At 30.3% G+C, this 14,955-nt stretch overlaps 1 protein-coding gene across 1 annotated transcript; it reads left to right on the top strand.

Moving 5' to 3' along the window:
- Positions 1-2,789: 2,789 nt before the first annotated feature.
- On the top strand, positions 2,790-14,084 carry LOC133198036 (multiple epidermal growth factor-like domains protein 11). The gene is made up of 9 exons (XM_061334194.1): positions 2,790-2,795; positions 2,984-3,071; positions 3,206-3,337; positions 3,859-3,898; positions 7,938-7,993; positions 8,280-8,423; positions 8,801-8,927; positions 9,099-9,136; positions 12,909-14,084. The coding sequence occupies exons 1-9, from the start codon at positions 2,790-2,792 to the stop codon at positions 13,982-13,984; spliced, it is 1,707 nt and encodes a 568-aa protein (XP_061190178.1). The 3' UTR covers positions 13,985-14,084.
- The last annotated feature ends 871 nt before the right edge of the window (positions 14,085-14,955 follow it).

Here is a 14,955-nt window from a genome sequence, read left to right as displayed (position 1 = left end):
GAAACTTCCGATGTCGCATAGGTAGCGCTTTGACGAAGCTTCCGGTGTCGACAAAAATTGCGTAAGACCTTTGGTTACATGACATAAAGCGATTAGCGTATACGCTAACCGCTTAAAAATTGACCATCAGACCATTTCACTGGCAAGATTCCTGGTTTGAAGTTCTTGTTCTTTCCTATCCAAATTGCTTCAGTTTTATTCAAATTAATTTTCAGACCAGAACAGTACTTAAATTTTTGAATAACATTTAATATTTCAATTCCTGATTTTTCATCACTTAGAAAACATGTAGTGTCATCTGCTAACTGGCTAATCTTAAATTCTGTCTCCCCTATTTTTATTCCACGTATATTTCTATTTGCCCTTATGGCTATTGCAAGTAGCTCGACACATAAAATGAACAGGTAGGGTGATAAAGGGCATCCTTGTCTCACTCCTCTAGTTAATTTGAAGAAAGATGTTGTATACCCATTGTTTATAACACTACTAGAGATATCTGTATACAGGATTTGAACCCAATGTCTGAAACTTTCACCAAATCCAAATATTTCTAAAGCTTTATCGATGAAAGGCCATTCTATTGTATCAAATGCCTTTTCAAAATCAACTAAGAGAATTAGTCCAGGAATATTCTTAATACTAGTATAGTTTATAAGATCAGATATGGTTCTAATATTTTCTCCTATAAATCTATTCTCTAAATATCCAGTTTGGTCAGAATCTATTAAATGAGGTAAATAAGTTTTCATCCTTTTTGCCAATACCTTTGATAATATTTTATAATCAAAATTTAGAAGAGATATTGGTCTCCAGTTTTTTAACAAAGTTCTATCTTTATCTTTTTTAGGAACTAGAGTTATTATTCCTTTTCTTTGGTCAACTGAGAGAGTGTGTTTTTCAGTGCTTTCATTTATACTATCAATGACTAGTTCTGATATCTGATTCCAGAAATACTCATAAAATTCCATTTGAAACCCATCAGTTCCTGGTGATTTATTATGTCTAAAAGTTTTCAAAATATTTGCACATTCTTCATAAGTAATTGGTCCCTCACATGAAAGAGATTCCTCTTTTTGAAGTCTTGGAATGTTTACATTATTTACAAAATAGCCAAGATTTTCATTATATTCATTATAATCCAAGTCAGATGTATATAATTTCTTATAAAATTTCATCTCCTCCTCTAATATTTCACTTTTACATTGTACAATATTTTCATTTATATTAAGTGTTGAGATACATTTATTTCTGTAATTTCTTTTTTCCAAAGATAAAAAGAATTTTGAGCATTTTTCCCCCTCTTCACACCATTTTGCCTGAGATCTTAATATAATTCCTTTAGGTTTGTTATCATTTAATATTTCCAACTCTTCTCGTATTTCATTATATATGTTAATATTTTCTTCAGTTGGATCTGTTGCCAATTTTACATTTTGTTCCTCTAGTTTCTTAATAAGACTTTCTTCACTCTTTCGATTTCTACGAGCTTTTAGTTTTGAATACTTTACAATAAATCCTCTTAGTTCACATTTAATTGTATCCCATTTCAACTGCTTATTTTCTAACTTAAAGTATTTTTCTTTTAACTGTGCAATTGTATTTTTTATTCTCTCTACAAATACCTCATCTTGTAATAAGGATGCATTAAATTTCCAAAAACCAGGGCCTCTATCTACAAAAATTTTTCCCTTTAAAGTTATGGTTATAACACCATCATACATTTTAGTTATTAGTTGGCCATTATCGTCTATAGTCAGTAAATTAAAACTTCCAAATATCAAACAGATGTGGCAGACTTTGCAGTGTCTTTTATTTCGAGTTTACTGAGATATATCGAGTCGATTCATTACAACTTGATGTTGTCAAAACTAAAAGAATTTTGGTGTTTGTGGTTTAATTTGAATTTTTATTGCAATCAAAATTTTATTGAGATATTGCTTATTATTTTTTTATGTCTATCAAAAAAAACATACAGGATGTGCAAGAAAATAGGGAAAATGGGATTATTTTAAAATGTAGTATTTTTAAAAGAAAACATAATACATCAAACTTCTTTTTTTTTAGCTTAAACTTAAAGCATTTACTAAATTAACCAAAAAAGTAATTGGGGGGATTAATTGTATTAAATTTCTTTCATATCAAAACTTTTCAAATCAGAATTGAAAGAATTAATGTTAAGCAACAATCAAAAGGACAATATTTTTTACATACACAAGAAGAGAAACCCAGTCAAGCTTTTAATCTTATAATTGATATCCCTCATACAATACTGATGAATTTCTTTTAATAATCTATTTCAGAAAGTCTTTTATAATGTTGTTATATTTTCTTTGTTAAATGAGGTTCTACAAAAGAAAATTCTGAAACTTTTTATGCATTCAATTGTGAATTCTATTGTTACTTCGGAAATCTTAACTAGAATGCATATGCATATAATGTTGTTATCAAAAACATGTTATAGTCAGTTGAATTTTTCAAAAAAAAAAAATGCCTGTCATTATTTTTTAATTCACCCATGTACTTGTTTTCGGCCACATGAGCGGTCGAGATCTGTTTGTTTTTATAGATGTTGTTTTATTACCAAAGTGCACTTAAGATTAGGAAATATGATTCTTTATTCTATAACACAAGATCGAATAATCCCTGATAGATAGGAGAAATAAAAGTTATGAATAAATCGTTTAAGAATTGATATATATAGTAAGTCAATTTTTTTATTCATACGTTTTTATCATTATTGTTATTCATAAAACATTAATATTAATGATTTATTTAGAACTTTTTTCAGTATGGGAGTGTGTAATTTATAACTGTACTGAAAATAATAAATAATGTTTTTAATAAAGAGAAGTAAAAAAGTGAATCTATTGAATATTGTTAAACTTATATTTTTATAACGTTTTTCTTATAGCCTTTTACAAACTCTCTCTCTCTCTCTCTCTCTCTCTCTCTCTCTCTCTCTCTGGCAACCATTTATTAACAGTTTATACATTTTCGATGTAGTAATAGTACTTCACCCATCGTGTGTTGTAACAACTACCATCTAAATGAGGCTGGCGATGGTTGTAAAGGTACTTTCAACATGTTTTTTTTTTAATTCTAATATTGATGATTCATTTTGATGCATCAGTGTATCCATGTGTTTTATCTATCTGTATTTTGTATTTACTTCCGGTTAAATATTGGTAAAATTTGATTTAAACAGAGTGTGACCCTGGGTACTTTGAGCATAACTGTTCAAGTAAATGTCCAGAGGGATACTTTGGTGAACTTTGTGGAGATCAGTGTAAATGTACACCAGGCCAGCTGTGCCACCACGTGATCGGCTGTAAGGATGGTAAGTCTGCGATGTCGTACAAACACGTGATCATATATTTTTGAAACACATTTCCCTATTTTAAATCAACATCCTTTCTTTGATTTTTTTTTTTACATATCATGGTGCATGTATCTTTTTGTAATAAAAAAAAAAAATAGGAAAAGATTTTAACTATCGTAATAAAATGTTAGATGTGTTTTCAGAGAGTCCTGTGACATTACTTTTACAGATCTATTTCTTTTCTTTCTTAATCATATAGATATAAATGAATGATTCAGCTTGTCAAAAGTTATATTTCAAAAGAAATCTTTAAGACTGATTAAGAGATTTAAGACTATATTATTCAAAGATTTTCTATGTATTTGTAAAATGAGGAAGTCATGACACGGTATTTTTGAACAGCAACGTAAAATATTTTACTAACATTATTAATAGATTAAGAAATAATTTCCTGTTAATCCTAATATGATGTTCATAATTACATACCTCATAGAATACATTGGGAATATTTGATATGAAACTTGCTTGTATCCTTTTAGTTTCTCACACTGTTGGAACATTAGATCAGGGACATTGCCCGTAAGTAGCTGAATATTCTTTGGGGTTTTTTGCATGTAAATATATATATAAATATTCTTTGTTTTTGCATATAAGTGCAACATACATGTATGCTTTGCGACAGATATTCTAAATACTTGATGCATTTATTTTCCAAACTTTGAAAATCTTTCATGATGCATCATATTTTACAAATACAATATTCAATAATATGTTTTATTTACTTTGAAAGTACCTTGTTTGTAAATGCAAAAGCAATAAAAAAGGGGGGAAAATACCATTCTTAGGATCTAAGTATAATAAATATCCTTATCTTCAAACTAGTGGTTTTTTTTTTCATATTTAGAGAAAAAAGGATTAATTCCAATATGGAAGCGTTTCGGTAGAAAGATTTTTTTTTTTAAAATGAGACAATGTACAAGTTGTAACACAACAAGAGTAGACACCTAGTATATGTAATGGTGAAATAAAATATGTCCCTATCAGGTTCGACAACTCCTTTATTTGATCAGAGGAACATATAACAATGATGGAATAAAAATCCAATTGAATGAATCGAAAATGTCCAATCTATGGGATTGAGCCTTTCCCATTTATAATTGTATACGTGTTTCACAATATGTCCAGATCATAAAACTAAATAGAAAATAGAGAGAAGTAATGTTTCTGTCCGTGCGTCAAAAGTCAGATAATATGAATATTTATTGTAAACCCTCTCTGGTTAAATACTGCAAAAAGAATTCCAGAACAAACAACAAATTTCTGAGGAAAAATACTTAACTAATAAAATAAAACCTTACAAACTACAAACCAATGAAACCACCAAAGACTAGAACCTTCAAAAACCCAAGGCAATTAATATTTAGGTCCAGGTACTGGCTGTTATGTTATATTTGAGTGATAATTATTCATTAAATGGCAAAACATTAATTTATTATTTTAAAACATATGAAATGTAATAAATTCATTAAATAAATGAAAAAAAACCTACGTGTAACAAATAACATATACGCTGCCGTATTTACCTATTCTTTTTTTTTTTAACAAAACCTCTGTACAAAAATATGAAATAAAACCCACTCTACAATAAATGAGTACGAAACTAAAATGTATAATCTATAAACTTATCTATGGCACTCTTGAGAAAACTGCGAATTTAAGGAACATTTCATGAAAATTAGAATTTTACACGAAGGAAAAAAAACTAGTAGTAGTTTTAGCTGTATTTTCTTCCGTAAAACGGTTTAAAAAGCCTAGATTTGCAATATCCATATACTTTATCATTAAGTCAAATGCTGACCTAATTGTTATACCATTATTCACACACTGAATTGTCGTCGGCAGGGGATGCTCACTTCTCCATAGCACCTGATCACACCTCTGATGTTTTTGGAGTCCGTGTTTGCTTTGCTCCCGATTTGTATTGTTTTAATAGACTTTGAGCTTTAATGCTGTTCAGTATCTCCATATTTCATTGCATTAGCCTATGAATTGTTTTATACAGTATTTAAATGTTTCCCTGTGAATTCCCGAAAGGCTCGTTTTTGAGAAGATGAAAAATATATTTAACTCGTTATAGCGAGATAACAAATTAGTATCTCGTTCTAAAGAGTTAGTATCTCGTTGAAACGAGTTAGTTACCACGTTCTAACGTTATAACGATATAATTATTTCGTTGTAATGAGATAACTAACTCGTTATAACGAGATACTAACTTGTTAAAACAAGATAGTTATCTCGTTATAATGAGTTCAATATTTTTTTTTCTATCTTGTCAGAAATGAGCCTATCCGGATTTCGTACTTCCCTGTGTTTCATTTCTATAATTTGAAAATAAACATTGAAATATTGCTGTCAAGGGTTATTTTTTTCTCATTGAACATAAATACACCTGTAGGAGTTAAATAGTGATAAAAAGCAGCATCGGAATACCATGACATGTTTTATTGTTTGTATAAATTGTTTGCTTTTGTTTGTTTGAGTGTTGTTTAACGTCCCTACCGAGAATGTTTCACTCATGTGGAGGCGCTACCACTTGCGGGCTGCAGGTTTATACCTTGTTTAAGTCTCTGTAAGGATGGTTTATTTACTTTTTTCTATCTAATAACTGGCCAGGGAGTCTTTTAAAAAAAAAACCCTTCGGAAAAGGAAGGAAAATCCACACTTGTTTCACACTATGAAAAAATATCACTTTGATTTTGTTTTACTTAATTCAATAGATAAATTACAATATTATTACATTGTTGTAAATGTAATATATAAAGGATAATTATATATATATATATATATATATATATATATATATATATATATATATATATATATATATATATATATATATATATATATATATATATATAATCATAAAAGAAAAAGAAAATGCACAGTTTCCAAATTTCATTTAACACAAGCGCTTTCTGGATTTAAAAATCCTTCTTCAGGTGTACATACTTTGAACTGATTTGTTTTGCTTGGTAACGTTAACTATGACGTCATGAGTGTCTTTGCAGGGAAGGAATAAATCCATGACGTCATAATATAACGTAAAAGTTTGTTATATGTCCACCGTCAGCAAATCAATAATCCGAGCATTAGAAACAAGCCATGCAGTGAGCATTTCGACATTTGCTCTCAAGGAAACTACTATGTCTTTCCATTTTATAAACTTAGGAACGATTCAGCCGTAATGTGAATAGTGAAAGAGAACTACTTTATAAATCTATTTTCACCAAAACTGAACAAACATTAATTTTTTGATAAGTTCATGTCTTTCTTGTATAATTAATTTCTTAAATACTTTGTTTATTGAGACTGAGAAAATCATGATTTATTGTACAATTCAATTTTCCCGAACTTTTACGTTATACTATGACGTCATGAATTTATTCCTTCCCTGCAAAGACACTCATGACGTCATAGTTAACGTTACCAAGCAAAACAAATCAGTTCAAAGTATGTACACCTGAAGAAGGATTGTTAAATCCAGAAAGCGCTTGTGTTAAATGAAATTTGGAAACTGTGCATTTTCTTTTTCTTTTATGATTATTTTTACTGTGTGACATCATCTTTTAACTACTTTTGAAATATATATATATATATATATATATATATATATATATATATATATATATATATATATATATATATATATATATATATATATATATATATATATATATATATATATATATATATATATTTATTTATTTATTTATATATATATATATATATATATATATATATATATATATATATATATATATATATATATATATATATATATATATATATATATATATATATATATATATATATATATATATATATATATATATATATATATATATATATATATATAATTCAAAAGTAGTTATATATATATATGTATATATATATATATATATATATATATATATATATATATATATATATATATATATATATCTATATCTATATATATATATATATATATATATATATATATATATATATATATATATATATATATATATATATATATATATATATATATATATAAAGCACTTAAAACAAACAACACTGTATATCCTAAGTGTCGGATCTACTAAGTAGATACAGGGTCACGGATGGAAATTTATATACTAAAAATTACCAACGACACGAACAATAATAATTGTCAAATTTTCGGGACGACCTGTCCCTTCCTCAGGACAAAGAAAAAAGTTAAGAAGTCATAAAAACAAAGGAAATAGAGAAACAAAAACAACTAGCACTACTACTAAACTACCAAACACTAAATATTTACAGTGTAAATATCAAAAAATTTTGTCTTACAAGTCAAATAATTTACAGCAACAAAACATTGAATTTAATTATTTCTTTGATTTTTACTTTGCCTCTATCTATTCGTAACGCAGTGTCGTAGGCTGTGGTGACGGACCAGATAAAATTAATTTTGGTTTCAAAACATGTTTCTTACGGATGGCTGCCTGAAGATTAGAAAAAAAGTTCTATGTATTCTGTACAATTTTAATTATCATGATGAGAATGTTTAAAAGTAAAAGCTGCACGTATTTTCCAGGGATAAGGAAAATGGATGCTGTGTAAACTATTACAAGAAGGGCAACTCCTGTATAGGTATGCATTTCTTTACAGTCACGTTCTCCTTTACAGCTGAATAAAATTACGATTCACCTGAACGTTGATATTAAAAGCAACACATATACGTCAATTACATTTGTGTTCATGCACTTCTTTTCTAAGAAAAATTACATGATCAAAAAAAAAGATCTATTAGTAATCACTTGTGACCTTCAAAAGAATACTCATCAATTTGTGTATTGTTGACTGATCAGAAAAATATCTTATTTACATTTAGCTATATACCGTCCACTTAAAAATTGTCATATACACAATTTTTTAGAATGTTTTCCGGGATATTATGACTATAATTGCTCTAAAACATGTCCAGACGGATTTTTTGGAGGACTTTGTGCATCTAAGTGTTTATGTAACCCGTCTTTGTGTAACCACGTGAATGGCTGTAGTGATGCAATAACGAGCACAGGTACATTTTTATATGCAGTTATCAATATTGAAGGATGATTTCAAGACCCTTAACCCATGGTTATTGTATGAAAACAGAAATGTTTTACTTCTACAAGTGAAAAGTTTCAAATTTCTAAGTCTGTCATTAAAATAACATTTTTGTCTAGCTGCGCCTGTTCAGATATTCTTCTTTAAAATTATGTTTTTAACAATGTATTTCATAGAAAAAGCTTAAGGTTTTATTGATATGGATAGTTGACCATTGGCAGTCCGTATTTTTTTTTTTTTTTTTTTTTTTTTTTTTTTTTTTTTGATGATGATGATGATTAAATATGTGTACATAAGTAATATTTTAAAAGTGTGGTAAATGTTTTTCTTTTTGTGTTATCTTTATAGAAGAAAACTATTTTACAGAAGACCTTCTTTTATCATGGAATGGTTATGTGTTGCCAACAGTGACTGCAGTGGGAAGTTTAGTCGGACTTATTATTATTATTGGATTAATGTGTTATTGCATACGAAGGTTTGTATCTTAGATATGCACTTCTTCTGCTTAATAATAAATGCGATTATCATAGAAGAATTTTCACGGTAGTAAGTTTTATAAATTAGAAAATGTATTCTGAATCTGTAATAGTGGCTATTCTTAATATTTCAGTAAATGATTTATGATAATTCATTTATAATTTAACAGGAAAGTAAGGGAGGGATATGAACCAAAGCATATTAATAGTAAGTAAACAAAACCTACAAACACAATATAGTAAAATGGTTCAAGATAACCATTTGTCATAGAACTTTCTAAATAGCCCCGAGAACGTTTCACTTACAGGTTAGGTAATTTTCTTTATTTTACCCGTTTTTATTTAGATTACCGAATTGTTATAAGAGCCTTGTTTGATCTTTACATTTTAAGAATGCGGAATATGGATAGTTTAGACATGAGTGATATCATAAAGTTGTCATAGTACACAAAGAAATAAACCAGCTGAAACATGCCGAAAACTAACATATCAACTCAATGCATAATTGATTTATAAATACTGTAAAATCACCGATTTGTGTGTGTGCGGAGGGGGGGGGGGTTAATTTGCTTTGTTTTGGAACGTTTTTATGATACCTTTTTGGAACCTTATGGCACCTGATCCCACCTCTAAATTTTGAGGTCCGTGTTTGCTCTGCTCCAAATTTGTATTGTTTCATTGGACTTTCGAGATTGAATACTGCTCGTTATCTTCATATTTCAAGTATGAAGAGACCAATGAATCTCCACTACGAAATGTAAAATTCATGTACATAACTACTCAAACCTTCTTCAACCACGAAATCGAATCCCCCGAACCAAAATTTATCCTCAAACCTCGAAAATTTGACCCTACGAAAGTATGTTATTTTTTCACAGTATAGTGATAAATATACATGTTAGTTATATGACACTCAACATATCATATAAGAACGCTAACAACAGACAACAGGAAAAAACAATCAGTAGTATTTGAGACAAGGTTTCGATTTACGACTAAGCTGAACTTTTAAAAATTTACGAAGTGCTTCATTCATGTAGGCTCAAAATATCCCAGTGAACTAGACACCACAGAATCTGACACCTATTTCATATTTGGATAATTGGATGTCTCTCTGAATATTAACGTTAAAGACCTACTAATACTTCAGTTAAATGTCAAAAGGGATGTCTATGTCTCCTGAATTATTCAGCTCACAAAAGCATGTTTTTCTAATACTTTATATTAGAAAAGGTATAGGTAGCTGATGACAAATATATGTTTATGTAAGAGGGGTTGTAAGTTTCGTTTAAAGTCAGCATTTTGCAAATTTTATGGTCGTTGTAATGAGCTGGATTTCAAAATACATATACAGCCTATCTTATACCAAACGTGATGCAAATATTTTCAAACAAATTTTGATTACAAATCACTCGTTTTCTGATCGGTTGACAGGGAATACTTACTTCTCCCAGGCACTTAATCTTACTTCTTTCAAGGGGCCCGTATTTTCGCCCTGTTTTTCGATTTGTATTGTTTCTAGCAATTATGAATTAGATCACTGTTTGTTCTCTTTGGCTTTCCCATTCTACATATGACATGAATAATTGGATACAATGATATCATCCTCGGTATTCTTTTACATTGAATTCAACAAATCTTCCTCTTTTTTATTTTAGTATTTAAATTTTCAGTTTGGCTCACCTGAGCTCACATTTTCTCTGACATGACAGCTTTGTGACATAGTGTAGATCTAAATTTGTTCTAAGTATTACCCCCGTGGTAGAGTGAAGCCACGAAAGAAGATCACAGATTAACATGGAAATACAATGTATAAGGAAAAAATGTTTAAAAATCTTCTCAAGAACAGGAAAGTCATAGTTATATCAAGCATCCTCAGGTAGTGTAGATTCAATTTTATTTAAATCATGACCCCCTCGGTAGGATGGGGTCATAATAAGAGATGGAAGTTTTACGTGCATATACACAGGATAACTTTTTTTAAAATCTCCTCAAGAACAGCATCATATTAATGATTAGTTTAATTAATACACATAAGATATGTATCCTTAGAAAGCGTAGATTAAGATGTTGTGTTTGTTTCAATAGTGTTTGGGTGGAACCTCAAAGGAGAACAAACATAGGAAAAACACACAATACATGATTAATCATGTTATTAAACAGGTTTCCACGGGTAGTGGAAAATATACTTTGTTCAAATAATGGCCCTGGGGTAGGATGGGGTCACAAAAAGGCTTCAAAGTTTTACATGATTATACGTAGAGAATCTTTAAAATTCCTTTTTATTAAGAACATCCAAGCGATGTTAAGCCGTATTGATAAGCAACATTCTTCATATAGTGCATATTCAAATTTGCTCAAGGCCTTCGGGAATTTATTGGGGTCACAAAAGGGAATAAGAGTTTAACATGGAAATATATAAGAAGAATTTTTTTAAAAAAATTCTTCTCAAGAAAAGCAGGTCCATGTTTAGTGACATATATATGTAAACATCCTCAGGTGCTTGTTCTAAGCATTAACCCCAGGTGTAGGATGGGACCACAATGATAAGGGACCAACGTTTAACGTGAAATATGGAGATAACGAACAGTATTCAAGCTTAAAGTCAATTTAAACAATACAAATCGGGAAAAGAGTAAACACGGACCTCAAAAAATATCAAATAAAGAGTCACCGTTTCGATAAGTGGGATAGGTGGGATCAGGTGCCATGGAGGAGTGAGCATGCCCTGCCGACTGGTCACACCCGCCGTGTGCTCCTTGTCATGGTAGGGAAATAACGGAAAAATCCGCCGACAATTCACTGTGCATATACAACAGATTGTTGGAAGACCTGGTCTCCAAAAACCACATAGATATTGTCAATTTTCAATGTGGGAATGCATAGATAAAACCTTTTTAAGAAATCTCCTTCTCAAGAACAGGGGGGTCAGGATTTGTCATGTTAACATGCAAGTACCATTAAATAGTGCGGAATCGATTTTGTCCGGATGGTATTTTCTTTCAAAGAAAAATATTTTCTTTAGTTTTTCTCCAGAACAGCAGGTCCATGATTAGTCATGTTAATATGCATGAATCATGGTCGCAAGAGGTGGTTAGGAAACAATAATGGAATGAATTTAACGGGGTAATATATAAAGCATAGAAAGTTTTATTTTAAAAAAGGAGCCAAACTAAATTATAATAATATGCAAACTTTCTCTTAACAAAGTTGTGTGGATTACATTTTTTTTTTTTTTTTTTTGCAAAGAAAAAAAATTTAAATTTTCTTCCCAGGAACAGCGTAGACTTCATTAGTCATATCAATATTCAAGCATCTTCCGATAGTGATTCATGACCCCAAGGTGAAGATTTGGGCCACATAAGGAATTAAAGTTAACAAGGATATGCATTTTAAAAAAAACTCTTTAAAAATCTTCCTTTCAAGAACAGCAGGGACATCATTAGCCATATTAATACTAATATTGTCAGATAGTGTGTATACGAGTTTGTGTAAATCATGGTCGCAATAGGTACAACGGCTACAAAAGGGGGTTGCAGTTCAACATGGGAACGTTCACAATTTTTTTTTTTCAAGAAACGCTGGACTATAATGAATCATAATGATGTGCAAACATTCCTAAGTGATATGAACTCAATTTTTTTTTCTTTTTGAATTACGGACCCTACGGATGCTAAAATCGGGTATAAAATATGTAGAGGAGAGAATGCTTTAATAATTCATCTCCAGAACAGAAAGATCATTTTAGTCATGTTGATATTGAAGCACCCATATGTTGGATTCAAATTTGATTAATTCATATTACCTTTGGGCTAATGGTTTGGCTTTTTCATGGGAATAAACAGGGGAATAAATCTTTTAAAAATCCTCTGAAAATCAACAGGTCAAAGTTGACTCAGGTGAACGTTTTGCCCCCTTGACTTCTTGTTTAATTTTCATCTTCAAAGAAATATCTATAGGAAAATTCTTTGTTTATACAGATGCATCTCAGCGACAGGCTTCCTACAGAGAGGAACAGTCTGGGAGGAGGCAATGTAATGCTCAAGGAACACCTCCCTGTGAACCACGTGTTACTTGCGGAGAAACAAGTGGATTCTTCCCAGAGAATTCTGAAAACCCGTATGCACAAATCTCTGATACAGCTAGACTGATGCCAAGAACGAAGCATACCCCAAAGGAAGTTGGTATTCCCAAAGCCCCACGAACCATGAATCAACCAAATGCACCGTTTGAGGATTTCACCTCATACGATGTACTTAGTTTAAAAGCAAAAGGCAAGGGAAAATCGGATTCAAGTTTGAGTAAGCAAAAGACAGGGTTTTCAGGAGTCAAGTATTCTAAGAATCATTTGCCTCCAATTGTCAAAAATAAACCTTTACCTCCTATAAACTCCCCCTCTCCTAACGTGCGTAAAAGTTTTCTTTTTCCTGGAGACACATCTGATTATCTAAAACAAGAAACACCTCTTACAAATGATAGATCGAGTGAGGCAGAAATTAAGGAACTTCCGCTTCCCCCTGCACCGCCGTCCTCTGCTCATATCAATGGTTTTCATTATAAACCTAAGAAAGGAAAGAAACCACCCCCGCTTCCAAGAAAACCACCAAGCAATTCGGATATTTATCGCGATAATAGTGATGGAGAAGGGTATGTGGAACAGAGTGGCACAGTGAGTACAAGACCAGACAATGAAACGGAAAGTAAAAGTAAAAAGAAGAGAACCAGTTTCTTGATGCCAAACAAATTTCTCAGAAGTGAACCTTCGATGAAAACTAAACTTAAAAAAGACATGCTTAACAGACGGAAAACTAACGGTTTGTCGTACAATTTATCCGGTCTGTTAGATGTGGAAGAAATGCCACCACCTGACTTTAGTGACGATGAGGAAGCAAGGGGTGGCGCCCAGGGCCAGTTTCCGGGGGTTGAGAATCCTACAAACCCCCTACGGAAGTGTCAGACTGTCATTAAGAACAAGATGAATAGAATTAGTGCCTTAAAGTTCGCGAGTAGTACCTTAGACAATCTTAGATACAGCTTTGCACGACCTCAACATTAGCTTTAACACAATAAAAAAAAAAAAGATAATTGCAAATTTTTTTGTTCGAAATTTTTTTTATCAAATTTATATTAATGAAATTTTTATATCTTATCATATATATTTCATTAACAAAAGCCCAAACTAGTTGTTTCACGATGATTGATATTTTGTAAGCTATTTAATTATTTATTTTTGGTACAAATATCTATAACTTTCTGTAACATTAAAATTAAGGTAGAAAATGTAAAGTGAAAGTAGGACAAAGAGCTCTTTTGACATGGCACAAGTTTGGGACTGAGCTCAAATTCGTGCGTATGCAATGCATGTAAATTAAAAATAAACTCAATTTTTCTAAATTCCTTCCGCAAGTTCTTCCTCATTTTACGCCACTTAACTAAAGGCTTATCATAGATGAACTTATTAGGCACTTAGTAAAGTGTTATTGAAAAACATTCAAATCAGAGTACATTGTGATATGATGTTAAGAACTGAGTGAAGTAATGTGAATTGTAGGTTTAAATGTTCCTTTCATATATATATATATATATATATATATATATATATATATATATATATATATATATATATATATATATATATATATATATATATATGTATGTATGTATGTATGTATGATTGTATGCATGAATGAAAGTATATTTCAACATATGTTGTTAATTTATTGTTTAGGCTCATAAATTTTATAAAATAATATTCTCTCTTTTAATTGTACACACTAAACTTTAAGTGTAGAGTGCATTTAATGTGGAATTTGTAAAATGTATAAGGTAGACAGAATTTTTACAACTCATTTCTGAAAAAGAACTGAACAGCGCAAAGTGGATTTATCGATTTCAATTTACAATGTTGCCAAGAAAAGGCAAACTTGATAAAGAAATGACTTTTTTATGAATGTATTGTATCAATGAAATGCATAAAGTATTTATTTCACCTTTCTAAGGTTTGTTGAAATTGTTACATTGACTAAA

Source organism: Saccostrea echinata, unplaced genomic scaffold, assembly GCF_033153115.1.
Source record: "Saccostrea echinata isolate AGI-Se365-2 ecotype Australia unplaced genomic scaffold, CSIRO_AGI_Sech_v1 ptg000001l, whole genome shotgun sequence".
NCBI classification, from domain to species: Eukaryota; Metazoa; Mollusca; class Bivalvia; order Ostreida; family Ostreidae; genus Saccostrea; species Saccostrea echinata.
This window is presented reverse-complemented; position numbering and strand designations above follow the sequence as displayed.

Coding starts and splice junctions, on each gene's coding strand:
- LOC133198036 (XM_061334194.1), top strand. Junction 3,072..3,205: donor GGCTGGCGATGGTTGTAAAG/GTACTTTCAACA, acceptor TGATTTAAACAG/AGTGTGACCCTGGGTACTTT. Junction 8,424..8,800: donor TGATGCAATAACGAGCACAG/GTACATTTTTAT, acceptor TTATCTTTATAG/AAGAAAACTATTTTACAGAA.